This window comes from Cavia porcellus, unplaced genomic scaffold (assembly GCF_034190915.1).
Source record: "Cavia porcellus strain 051 isolate PalLab524CR breed Dunkin Hartley unplaced genomic scaffold, mCavPor4.1 scaffold_23, whole genome shotgun sequence".
In the NCBI taxonomy this organism is placed as follows: domain Eukaryota; kingdom Metazoa; phylum Chordata; class Mammalia; order Rodentia; family Caviidae; genus Cavia; species Cavia porcellus.
Window position 1 is genome coordinate 52,709,348 of NW_026947506.1, and position 12,804 is coordinate 52,722,151.

The 12,804-nt window shown below is 55.6% G+C and overlaps 1 protein-coding gene across 8 annotated transcripts in view; it reads left to right on the plus strand.

Moving 5' to 3' along the window:
- Positions 1 to 12,804, plus strand: part of Tns3 (tensin 3) — a 160,599-nt gene that overhangs the window by 80,332 nt on the left and 67,463 nt on the right. For all 8 annotated transcript variants that reach the window (XM_013148213.3, XM_063234388.1, XM_063234387.1 and 5 more), the window contains 6 exons: positions 279 to 362; positions 3,105 to 3,217; positions 4,077 to 4,137; positions 4,386 to 4,461; positions 12,036 to 12,165; positions 12,351 to 12,416. In XM_013148213.3, coding sequence (XP_013003667.1) covers positions 279 to 362; positions 3,105 to 3,217; positions 4,077 to 4,137; positions 4,386 to 4,461; positions 12,036 to 12,165; positions 12,351 to 12,416 — 530 coding nt within the window. The remainder of the gene's footprint in view (positions 1 to 278; positions 363 to 3,104; positions 3,218 to 4,076; positions 4,138 to 4,385; positions 4,462 to 12,035; positions 12,166 to 12,350; positions 12,417 to 12,804) is intronic.

The following is a 12,804-nucleotide window of genomic DNA, read 5'->3' on the forward strand; positions in this document are numbered from 1 at the left end:
TTATTTTTTACTTTGATACAGAATCTTGCTAGGTCTTTAAATTGTCCAGATTGGGCTCCAACGTGTGATTCTCCTGCCTCAGCCTCCCAGAGTGCTAGGATTACAGGCTGCACTGCCAGATACTGCTGCCACTTGGATCTGGCCACGTTCCCAGAGGGATGTGAAGTTGCATGAATGCACACAGCTGTTGGAGAAGAGGGGAGCCCCTAGTGGGCGGAGGGGCAGCCCCAAGCAGGAGCTTCACAGAGCTGAGCCCCTTTTCTCTCTCTGTTCCCCAGTGCTGACCAGGCTCTGGACAGGTTTGCCATGAAGAAGTTTTACGATGACAAAGTCTCGGCATTGATGCAGCCTTCCCAGAAGCGGTGGGTTTCCAGCCTGGCCCCTGGGGAGGAGTGGGTGGGAGTCTACACTGAGAGGGCAGGACGGGAGGGCACTCTCTGCCCTCTACAGCACCCCACCAGCATCCTTGGGTTGTGTCCTTGGCCACGGGGTGGGAAGGAGCACCTGTCCTGTCAGTGGGAGCCCCATGCTGCAGGCCAGCACCCCTCCTCAGGCCCCCATGGTGGGATCCCTGCCCTGCAGGCTGCCATTAGGTGGTCATGGTGACCTAACCTACAGCCTGAGGAGGATGATTCTGCTTCCGGCTCTGCAGCCTTGAGAGCACCACAGTTAAAACTGTCTTAATTCCATTTTATGAACAGTTTTATATTTATACATATACACGCATATGTTCTTCCAGCTTCTCACACACGCGTGTCTGATTTATTTTAATCTATAGAATTAAAATAATCTATAGAAGTCTCCAGTTTGTCCTCTATGGCTGAGTAGTACTCCATTGTAGAAAACTGCATCTTTTTTCCTCAGTTGATGGGCATTTAGGTTGTTTCCAAGATCTAGCTATCACAAACTGTGCTGCTATAAACATGGGTGCACATATATCACTTTGGGAAGATACTCAGCATGGGGAATAGCTGGGTTGAATGGGACCTCCAATCCTAATTTTTTGAGGAATCTCCAGACTGATTTCCACAGTGGTTGCACCAGTCTGCATTCCCACCAACAGTGAAGAAGGGCTCCTTCCCTACAGCCCCGCCAGAATTTGTTAATCCTTGATTTCTTGATGACAGCCATTCTTTCTAGGGTGAGGCAAAATCTCAGTGTTGTTTTAATTTGCATCTCTTGAATGGTCAGTCCTGTTGAACAGTTTTTCACATATTTATTTGCATTTCATATTTCTTCATCTGAGAAGTGTGTATTCTCAGATGCCCATTTTTGGGTTGGGTATTTACATCTGGGAGAACAATTTTTTTTTTTTAGTTCGTTACATGTTCTTGATGGTAATCCTTTGTATAACAGCTGGAAAACATTTTCTCCCACCTGGTGGGCTGTCTCTTCACTCTGTTGGTGGTTTCTCTGGCTATGCAAACGCTTTTTAGTAGGGTGAGATCCTAGTTGTTGACCCTTGTGACAGTTCTGTGCAGCTGGGGTTTGTTTTGTAAACTGTTTGCCGACACCAGTGTCTTCAAGAGTTTTACCTGCTCTGTCTTCCAGCAGATTTAGTGTTTATGTTTTAATATGAAGATCTTTGACCCATTCTGATTTTAGCTTAGTACATAGTGAAAAATACGCATCCAGTTATAATCTTCAGTGTGTGCAGAGCAGTTTTCTGTGATTGTTTATTAAAGAGGCTGTCTTTCTTCCAGTGAATGTGTTTGGCACCTTTGACAAAGATAAGGTGGCTTAGTGTGTCTGCAGTTGTTTCTGCAACTTCTAATCTGTTCCATTGATTTTCACATGTGTTTGTTTTTCTTTTGCTGCCACTACCACACTGATTGCATCACAGTAGCTTTATTGTATAATTTTTAGGTCAAGTATTATAATGCTGCCTGCCTTGCCTTTGTTGCCCAGGATCAACTTTGCTCACCACTGTTCTTATGAAAGGGCCTGTGGGCTTCTGGAGCGAGTGACCCCTGGCTTTGTTCTGCTAAAACCTTATGGACACAGACAGACCTGGGACCCCCATAAGCTGGGCTCCTTGTTCATATCCAGAGCTTCTGGAAGCTGAGGCGAGCCTATCTCTTCTGCTCTGTGTGCCCAGAGGTGCTTGAGTAGAGTCAGGGGGAGCAGGACTTGAGATCTGGAGGTATGGAGGCAGAAGGAGCGATTTGTGACACAGGGCCTGTCTGTCACGGGGTAGCTTTGCAGTTTTGTCCTGAGCCAAGCAGCAGAGATTTTTCTAGGAACAGCCAGGGCCACTGCAGCCTGGCTTTATGTCCTGGAGAGGGGGCCCTGTGCCCTGGCCCTTTGTATGTGAGTGGGATCCCTCCCAGCTGCTGTGTGTGGTAGATGTGAGACAGCTGCTGAGGTCACAGGACTCCAGAAACCTGGACTGGGAACTTCAGCGTTGAGCTTGGCTGGAGGCTGCTCTGGCTGAGGCCCTGAAGGAAGTCACTGTGGCTGGATGCTACCTTTGGCCTCGGGGGACACCAGGTCTGTGGCTTCTGTGAGGCTCCTCCCTGGTGGTTTGCACCAGGTGGGCACCCTTCCCTGCGCCCCACTGAGTGTGCAGCTGCCAGTGCTGTTTTCTGTGCTTTTCCTGGACCCGGGCTCCAAACAGGGTTTCACTTACTTTATTTATAAAGTGCACGCAGTGTAGTTTGCAAATTCAGTGGCTCGGTTGATGAGGGGCCTGGCCTTGGCATGTCTAAGGGAGATCTGACTGCTCTGGTGTGATGGTCCTTGGTCCCCACAGGGACTTCGAGGCAGGTGCAAGGACCCAGTGCTGGGCACAGTTGCTTCCTGTCCTCTGCAGGTGGCTAGCTGCTTCAGGGCCCTAAGTGACTGGGTTTGCCCTTCGGCCAGGGGTGTGTGGCCAGCCATGCTGGTGCTGGGCCTTCTCCTTGCCAGTTCCAGTAGGGACAAGGCCACCTAGGGGGTGCCGTGTCTGGGTGCTGGTCCCTTTGTGCTCCTGTGTTCCTGACAGATGGTGCTCCTTACAGGGCTGGCCTTGGGGTGGGTGGGCTGCGCTGTGCTCATACAGTGTGGGGGGTGGGTGGGATGGGGTGGGGTGGAGGCTCCAGCTCTGAGCTGCCTGTCCCCTGCAGGTACGTACAGTTCCTTAGCGGGCTGCTGCGGGGCTCCGTGAAGATGAACGGTGCACCCCTCTTCCTGCACCATGTTGTGCTGCACGGCATCCCAAACTTTGACACTGGTGGAGGTGGGTCATGGCAGGACGGTTTCTGCATGGGGCAGATCCTGCTCAACTGAACTTGGGTGCCCCTCCCCTCTCCTCCCCTCCACTCCATCCTTCCCCTTCCCTCCCCTGCCCCACCCCCTTGCAAGATGCTCAGGGCTGTACCTGGGCCCCCTGCTCACCCTTGCAGCCTCTGTGTGCACACAGAGCCCCAGCTATGTGGTTCTGCGCCACACTGTTGAGCAGGCCAAGGACAGGTGGCTGGGAGGTGAGAGTCACAGACACTCCATGTCCCTGGTATGGACTCTGGAAGACTGTCACTGGCTGGGCCCTGTAGCCCTGTGGTCAGTGGCACAGTTGCCTGGGGGCCAGCGTGGGAGTGTCCTCCCCCCGCAGGGGTCCCAATGGCTTCTACTCTTTCAAATGATCCTGCTGGGCGTAGTGGGGGGTACACGACTGTAATCCCAGGACTCTGGGAGACTGAGGCAGGAAGATTGCTGAGATCGGGCCCAACTGAGGCATTTTGGGAGAGCCTGGCCCAAAATAAAAAATAAAAAAGGGCCCAGGATTAGCTTCATGGGAAGGTATTACACCCAATGTCACCATGAATGAAAGAATGAAGGGATGAACGAGCCTAACATAAAAACCAAATGGCTTTTTCTGAGCCATGCATGGCTACTGAGACCCTGGCCCTGCTCTCAGCCCTGTGGCCCTGGGAAAGGTTCAGCCAAGTCGCCCTGCAGCTCCAGGGCCTGGGCGGCACCAGGCAGGACGGGATTCCCACCTCTGCCAGCTCGTGGTGGCTGCCACTGTCCCCGCCTTCAGGTGGGTGGCATCCTGTGTGCTATGACGCCCATGCTCACGACCACTGTGTCTCTTGCAGCTTGCCGGCCCTTCCTGAAGCTCTACCAGGCCATGCAGCCCGTGTACACGTCAGGGATCTAGTAAGTGGCCTGGCCTTCCCGCCTCTCCTGGAGAGGCAGGGGTGGGGTGGGGTGGGTCAGGCCACCTGGGGCCTTCGGGCCGGCAAGCGTACTGGCACATTTGCACAGAGCACATTTTCAGAAATGGGATGCAGAGCCGTTGGAACTTCTTGTGCGGTGTCCTGAGTTTTCAGTTTACATGTGTGTTTTTTAACATATGTCCCGTGTGTAACATCATTGTTATGGTCTCCCTTTTGCTTTTTCCAAAGCAACATTGGCCCCGACAGCCCGAACAGGATCTGCATTGCCATAGAGCCAGCCCAGCTGCTGAAGGGGGATATCATGGTGAGTGCTGGCAGCCACTGTGCCTGCTGTCCCAGTAAAAATGACCAAAGGGAAGGCTGGTTCCCTGTGGAAACAAAACAAAACAAAAAAACCAGAAACAAATTGTAGGAAAAATGGAAGCTATCTTTGAACGTAAGGCATTTGGTTAGTTGTCTGACTACAAAATTTAATGAAAAATCAACACAAGCCCAGCATGGTGGTGCATTCTAAGAATCCCATCATTGTGGGAGTCTGAAGCAGGCAGACCACAAATTCATTGTCAGTCTGGGTAATGTAGTGACTTAGTGAGACCCTGTCTCAAAAAATCAAAAAGGCTGGGAGTGGAGCCAGGGGTCCTGGGTCCCGCTCCTGGGATGAACTCTGCAGGGGAGAAGGCCTGGGCCAGGCGGACAGTGCAGGGTTCACACACTGTGAGGCTTCGTGCTCGGCTGTGTGCAAAATCTCCATCCTCACCACGGTTGTGGGCAGAGGACCAGAGGTCCCACCCTGTCTCCCCGCCTCTCCCTTCTGCCGCTCTAGGACAGAGGCCCCGGAAGTGGGATGTCCCAGCTTATAGGTGAGGAGGGGACACAGACTGGCCCAGCTGCTTTTCTCTGTCCCGAGGGTATGGTGGGCTGGGTCTCCAGACCCCTGGGTCACTTGGCAGAGGGGCTGTGGCTCTGGACCACCACTTCTGTGGGTTGGGTCTGCCGTCCCTCTTATCTTACCTAGGGGTCCTGGCATTAGGAGTGACGGGACATGGCTGTCACTGAGTCGCTGAGGGGTCCAGAACAGGCAAGGCAGTGTGTTCAGGAGCCAACCTGGACCTGGCGCCTGCCTGGTGGGGTGTCTGGGAGCTTTGGAGGCCCTGTGATTGCCCTCAGAGGAGTGTGATGCTGGCCAAGTATGCAGAATCCACTCCCTGTCCTCCAGTGTTGTGGCCCTCGGCTGTTTCCCTTACAAAGTGTGATCAAAATACAGCGAATGTGTGAAGTTTGAAGAATCGTGACCATAAAGGACGCTTTGCCACAAATCCTCCTACCTCTGAACGCACTGATCCCTTTGTCCTCGCTGCTTTTGGCAGCAGCTCTGGAATCCTCTTTCCTGAGGGTCTCTATGAGATGGGGTCGCAAATGCAGCAGAGGCTGCTGCCGAGCGCCATGCAGCGGAAAAGCAGCTCCTAAAATGCCAGGTCCCTGTAGGACCCGCAGCTGCTGTGCCCTTTCCAGCAAGTCTGCATCCACAGTTATTTGCAGTGTCTGGAAATTTCATTTCCATCCCAAACTTGGGGTTCACTTAGTGCTAAGCTGAGGCCCTGCACAGGGAGGCACCCTTGGAGACCTACGGGGAGCAAGGCCTTCTGTGTGGGCTCCACACCCTGTGGGTACCCCTTTCCAGCACCTGGGTTCATGGGGGCCCATCCTGTGGCATGATGGGGCCTGGGGGCTCTGGGTGTCACTTCCTGCTGATGTTCCCAAAGGGGAGGCTGTGGGGGGCTGGGATGCAGCACCCCAAAGAACAGGAGGACACCAAGCAGTGCTGGCTCTCACACCAGGAGCAGGGGAACACAGGCGTTTTCTGGAGCAGGAGTCGGGTGGCCCTGCCTGCCGGGCCCCGCCCAGGGCTGGAGAGACTGGCACCATGCGAGTGTGGGCGTTTGTTGGAAAGGACACTGTGTTGTCAGATTTGCCATCAGAGGACCCAGTACCCAGTGCTCACGAATGAAAAGAGAAAATGGTTTGGTTTAGGTCGCAGTTTCCGGGCACTCAGTCCATGGTCAGCAGGTGCAGGGCAGGAGCCTCATGGCTGGAGGGTTTGTGGGGCAGAGCTTCTCAGTTCAAGGCAGCTGGGAAACAGAGCAGGGGTCAGAGCAGAAGACTGGCTTAGTCTGCTGAGGCCACCTTTACAGAACACAGTGGGCCGGGGGCATCCGAGCCATAGACATTCATTCCTCATGGTTGTGGAGGCTGGAAGTCCAGGGTCCAGGTGTGGACAGGTCCAGTTGGTACTGGTGAGGTTCCCTCTCTTAATTCCCATGAGATACAAAGTGTGCAGTAGCCCTGGTCCCTTTCACCTGAGTTTCCGTCCCTGTCATGAAGCCCCAACCTCTGGCTGGATACGTCCCTCATCCCTCCTCCTGGTGTTGTTGCTGTGGGTGAGGATTTCACCCCAAACCTGCAGTCACCCTTGTCCCCCTCCCCTGTCCTGCTGGACACCCTCTGGGCCTTTGTGTGCCCACTCCTGCTCGCTTCTCTGTTTCTTACGCAGGTTTCGTGAAAGGACAGTTCATGCCCAGCCCCTCCTGGCTCAGGGATGCCCCTGCCCCTGGCTGTAGTGACCTTGTCCTTGCTGGTCAGCAGGACTTCTCCCTCTTACTGGTCATCTCCAGGCCGCTGTCCCCCTGCTTGCCTGAGCTCTGTATTTGCTTCTGATTTAGACTTTATTTATTTATTCTTCTATGTATTTCTGGTGCTGATCCTTGAACCCAGGACCTTCATTCACCCTGAGCTACAGATGAGCTGGAAAAACAGGGGAGCAGCTGGACATGATGGTGCATACCTGTAATCCCAGCATCTGGAGAGACTGAGTCAGGAGGCTCCCAAGTTGAAGCCCAGCAAGGGCAAATTAGCAACTCAGCAAGATCCTTTCTCAAAATACAAATAAAACTGAGTTGGGGCTGTAGCTCAGTGCAAAGGTCCTGGGTTCAGCTCCTTGATTTGCAAAAAGAAAGATAGAAAGAAGTGAGAACCAGAGGCTGAGTAGGCTGGCACTGGATGTGGAGTTCAGCTGGGGTCTGGAGGAGCCTGCTTCCTGTCGTGGGTCCCCTTGTCTCCAAGGATTCCTTCCTGTGAGTCCTATTGGCCAGGGAAGATTCTTGACCCCTTGGGAGAGACAGTGGCTTCTGCTGTGATGTTTCCTTCCTGTCCCCTTCTCCTCCCGCACACAGGATATTTTAGGTGCCTTCGCCTTGACCCATGCTTCCTGTTTGCTGGCGGCTCAGTCCTCTCCGTGGTTATTTCTGCAGCGTTATCAGGTGGGAGGTGGTGGCGGGGGTGGCGGCTGAGGAGGGTGATTTTCCATCACAGAGGCTAAGTTTTCCTTGCTCTGGTTGCAAAAGTGATTAGCTCAGGGCTTAGCTTGTTAGAAACCCAGGAGGATGGCTGACCTCAGTGCAGCACTGCGGGGCTCGTGCTGCAGGTTGCAGGGTTCTTCTCTTGCGGTGTTCTGAAAGCTGGAGGTTCAAGGTCCAGGTATTGGCCAAGCTGCTTTCTCCCAGGGCCTCTCTGTCCAGCTTGGTCACAAGGTTGTCCCTCTCAGCATCAACTCTGAGCTCGTTTCCTTCTGAGGACCTTGTCTGGGGTTCATTTGATCAGCCAGTCCTATCTTTTAAAATCTGTTTTTGCAGTGCTGAGAATTGAACCAGTGCTGAGGCTTAAGCCGGGGTCCCAGCTAACTTGTCCTTGCCCTCATCTCCAGATGGCATCTGGGCCCCTCCGCCTGCTGCTGGCCGGGTGCCTTCAGACTTGGTTGGTCACCGGCATTCCTGAGGGAATAGCTGCCTACAGCTGGCGGCCTGGACAGGGTGACACAGCAGGTGGAACCTGAGGCGTGTGTGGACCTGGCCATGCTGGTCTCAGTGGTCCCAGGGATGCAGCACTGGGTACATGGCGTGTGTGGACCTTACCCTTGGTGTCCAGCTAGTCAGTGGGCAACAGCTTCACGGTAGAGCAGAGATAGTGGCCATCGAGGGTAGGAAGCCCGGGCAATGGTGGCCCAGGGACTGATCCTGGCATAGAAGTTTGCGTTGTACTCAGTGGCCTGGTGCTGTTGGTTCTGCCAGGACGCAGCCTCGGTCAGCCTCTGGTCAGAAACCAAAGCAGGTGTGCACCTGCCTGCAGGGCTCCCTGGGGGGATGCGCCCCTTGCACTGTATTGGCACTGTATTGGGGTCCAGAGGTGTGAAAATGCGGAGTCCTCACAGCTCCTCCTCCGGAGCCCCAGCTCACCCTCAGGGGACCCAGATACCCCACTGCCTGCCCTCCATCCACCCACCCACCCCCTTCAGCCTAGGATGGCTTGATGTCTACCCACAGCGGAGCTCGGCCCCCTACCGGTCTCACCTGTGGAAGAGACTTAGAGACCCTGCCTGGGCAGAGCTCAAGTAAGCAGCAGTTTCGATTTCCAGGAAGGCCTTGGCAGGACCCCAGGCTTGGGAAGGTCCCCAGGAGAGAGCGCAGGGTGGGCATCTCGAGCTCTGTGCCCAGGCCTCAACAGGGTAGAAATTCACCTCTCGGCTTGGCCCTGTCCCTCCCCAGCTCCTTCCGAAAGTGTCCTGGCCTCCCTGCTGGCCCGTCCTCCCTGCTGGCCCGTCCTCCCTGATGCTGGCTGATGTCTGCTTTGTGTGGAGATTCCCAGGTCCTTCTTCATGGGGCCTGGGAACAAAGCTGGCAGGAACCAAGTTCACCAACAGAAGGGCCAGCATCCAAGGGGTGGTCGCAGTGACCCCCAAAAGCCAGGTTATAGCCTCTGAGTCTTCCCGCAGAGGTCTGGGCCCATTTCTGCTGTTTCCATTCGGGACCTCCTGACTGCGCTGAGCTCGGCAGTTATGCAGGTGGGTGAGTGGCCAACGAGGTCGATCCGTCCTCCGGGTCCTTAGGCAGAGAGAGGGGGAACCCTTCCCACCTCCAGGAAGTATTATCCAGTCCCAAGCATTGGGCCTGGGGCAGCTCACTCCCTGTAAGTGACAGAGGCAGCCCCCTCTCAGCGGGCCCTGAGCTCAGCTTCAGCAGCCCTGTAGCCACCCAAACCCCAGGGTCCCCAGGAGCCACGTTAGATGACCTCGCATTTGCACGGTGTGTGCACGTGCTTATGCCCTTCTTGGATTTAAAAACCTCTGTGGGCTGTGCGTGAGGCTCAGTCTGTGTAATGTAGTGAACCAGCAAGACCCGGTCTCAAAATGAAAGATAAAGAACAGCTCAGTGCAAAGGCTCTAGGATTAATGCCCAGCACTGCTAAGATAGCAAAACAAAAACCGCGTTGTTCTCTATTGTTTGGAGAATAATGAGGAGGAGAAAAGGCTTCACATATTTCTAGCAGATACCACGTTTGTGCAAATGTTTTCTGCCCACGGGTGGTAGATGGGGATGTGGCACTGGCGGGCGCAGGGGACTGGCTGCTGGTAGAGACGGAAGTCACCGTGGGTAGCTGGGTTTGCTCTGGGTTTGTCTGCAGTGCTCGTGAAGTCTGTTTAACAGAACACTGAGGGTGGTGTTGGTACCAGCACACTGTGTCGCACACAGGACGTGAAATCCTACACGGCCTGGCAGCCTGGGTCTCCGGCCGTACAAGGTGTTAGCCCCGGGCGGGCACTGCAGTTGTGCGGTGTGCAGTTTCTCCAGGAAATTGCAGTTTTTCATGCCAGAACGCTGGGGCTGGTGCACCGGGCTGCAGACCCTTGGAGGTGAGGGGCCCAGGAAAAGCTTGTCCTGAGAACATCGGAACACCACCAGAAGGGTGGTGTAGCCCGAGGGCCTGGGGGGTGGGGAGCGCGGCTCTGTAGGAGACCTCACTGTCGCTCTGTCCTGCTAAGGGGTAAGAAAGGCTCAGTGCTGGTCCCTAGCTGCTGAGAGGGGGACTCGATGGTGGGCACCCTGCAGCCCTGCGGACACATGTGGCATCCTTTTGGGGGGCTGGTTTCCCCTCGAGGTCAGCTAGCCGGGAGTCCAAGGCTGGGAGGATCCTGTGTTTTCAGGTTCCCATTAAAGCTGGTCGTGTGGGAGGGGTGAGGGGCAGTTTGCTGGGCAGCTGGAATGTGAGCCTACCTGCAGGGCCCACCCAGCACTGAGCTGCTGCTGTCTGCCTCGCTGAGCCCAGGAGAGCCTGAGGCCTTGCGCTGAGTCCCGTGGAATTGGGTGGCCTTGGGTGCTGAGGGGCGTCTGGGAGCTGGCCCTGGGGCTGTTGGGGCCAGCCTCATGCTTGGCCTCTTCCCTCCTCTGGAGAGCTGCCTGGGCCCAGCCAGATTCCTGGCTGATGAGTCAGTGCTTCTGCAAAACCCGGGCTGTGAGAGTACACACGGCATGGGCGGCCTGGGTTCTGGGGACAGGGAGGGCCACGCTGTCATCCTGGCACTGTCATCCTTGAAATCACCTGCTGGCATCTGAGGGCATCAGGTCATCAGAGAGGGCCCAGCTCTGACTGTAGTCAGGCGGGCAGGGCCAGTGCAGGGACCACCCTGCCTCCTATCCCCCACTCCTCCCTCCTATCCCCCCTTCCTCATCCCCCTCTCCCTCCCCACCCCTACTTCCTTATCCCCCCTCCTCCTTCCTCTGCTGACTGCAGTTAGGGGCGGGGTGTACATTCCTGGGCCCTGTCCCGTAGCCCTCGGGGGTGTAAAGTGCTCCCCCAGAGGCTTACTTTCATGTTTTTGTTGGCCTAGTACAGTCTGTGTCTGCCTGAGGGATCGCAGTGTTCAGCGACTCCTGTGTAGTCTTCTAGGTGGGATTTCTTTTCCTTCCTGATTGCAGGAAGGTTTCTCTGCTGCCTGGGTGATAGAGATGTCACCTGCACACTGTCCTGTGTCACCCGTCAGCACTTCACCTGTCAGCTGCTGCTACTGCTGCTACTACTTCTCAAACAGATTTTTTTTTTGGCGGTACTAGGGATTAAGTCAGGTCCTTTGCACTGAGCTACATCCTTGGTCCTTTTTTTTATTTTAAAAGGTCCGTTCTGAGACAAGGAATGGCTTGCCACATTGCTCAGGCTGGCTTTGAATTTGTCATGCTCCTGCCTCAGCCTCCCCCAGTGCTGGGTTTATAGGTGTGTGTCCCCAAGCCGGGCTGTGTGAGATGTTTAAAGCCGTCTGACATCAGAAACAGTGGCCCCCCTCCCCACCTTCGGTCCCCAGAGGGTGCTGTGTGAGTGAGACCTGGTCAGAGACCCCACATGTGTCACATGTTGGACAGGACACTCTGGGTCCCGCCCTGGCCAGTGCCCCAGGTGATGCCTTAACCAGGCTCATGGGCACAGCTGCTGGGCAACTCATGCCATGCCCTGGGAACCCCTGGAGCTGGCTCCTTGCAGCCTGAGTTCAGATTCCAGTGACGTGACCGGGAAGGCTCCCCTGGAAACCACAGCCTCTTGGACACCCGGGTGACGGGCACTGGCATCAGTGCTCCTCTGTCCATCTCTGTGTCTGTCTCTGTCCCGGCCTTGGGTCATGTCTCCTTCCTCCGTCCTGCTCTGTCCTGCTGCCTCTGCCTCATGCAGGACATGGCAGAGTTACGATGGCCACTTCCTGTTGTGCCAACTGGGTGCCACTGGTGGAGCCTGGAGGCCTGGAAAACACCCGTGTCGCCCTCAAGTGTCAAACCTGGGAAGAGACGTCTGGGTTTCTTTCTTCAGATGTCCTCTGAAAGGTCAGGGTGACCTCCGAGACTCCAGCTGCTAGACACTCACATGGTGCCCTGCCCACCCACGTCCAAGGCTGAGATTCCGGGTCAGCGCCCAGTCGCGCTGCCCTGTGTGGGCCCTGCAAGGTCCCCGGCCCTCGACTCTTGTGGCTCAGCTGTCCCCTGTCCCTCCCTCCCACTCCGGCAGGTGAAATGCTACCACAAGAAGTACCGCTCCGCCACCCGCGATGCTGTGTTCCGCCTGCAGTTCCACACGGGCTCTGTGCAGGGCTACACGCTGGTGCTGGGGAAGGAGGAGCTGGATGGCGCCTGCAGCGGTGAGGATGGTGTCTTTGGTCCCCACCCCTCCTAAGACTGCTGACCCCACTGAGGTGGACCTAAGGAAACATGGCAGTCAGTTGGGAGGGAAGGCCCTGGAACAGTGTGGCTGAGGTCCCTGGGGTGCGGCAGGCATCCCTGCGGGTTGATGGACCAGCCTGTTCCATCGTGGTTTCCCTTCCAGATGACCGATTCCCTGACTCTGGGAAGGTGGAGCTGGTGTTCTCGGCCACGCCAGAGAAGATCCCAGGTGGGCAGCTGGTTGGGCTGCTGGGTACAGTCTCTACCTCTGGGCTACCTGGAAACTTGTGTAACTGAGATTTTTTTTTAAAAAAAGAGGACATTGGGCAGCAGGGAGGAGGTGGCTTGGAGACATGAAGGACACAGCTAGAACTGGCTGGGTGGGTGGTGCACACTTGTCCTAACGCTCTGGGAGGCTCCTTAAAACGAAACAGGGATGGCACAGCGGGCCCCGGGCTGGTCCACCAAGGATGGCAGAGACCTCATTAGTGTCCCTGTGTGCCGTCCTCCCTCTGCTGGGCAGCGTGCTACTTCACTGCACGTTGTCCCTGGGGGGATCTAAGCTCTGCAGAGCTTTTTCTCCTTTAGCATAAACATAATGAGAACTGGGCCCTGTG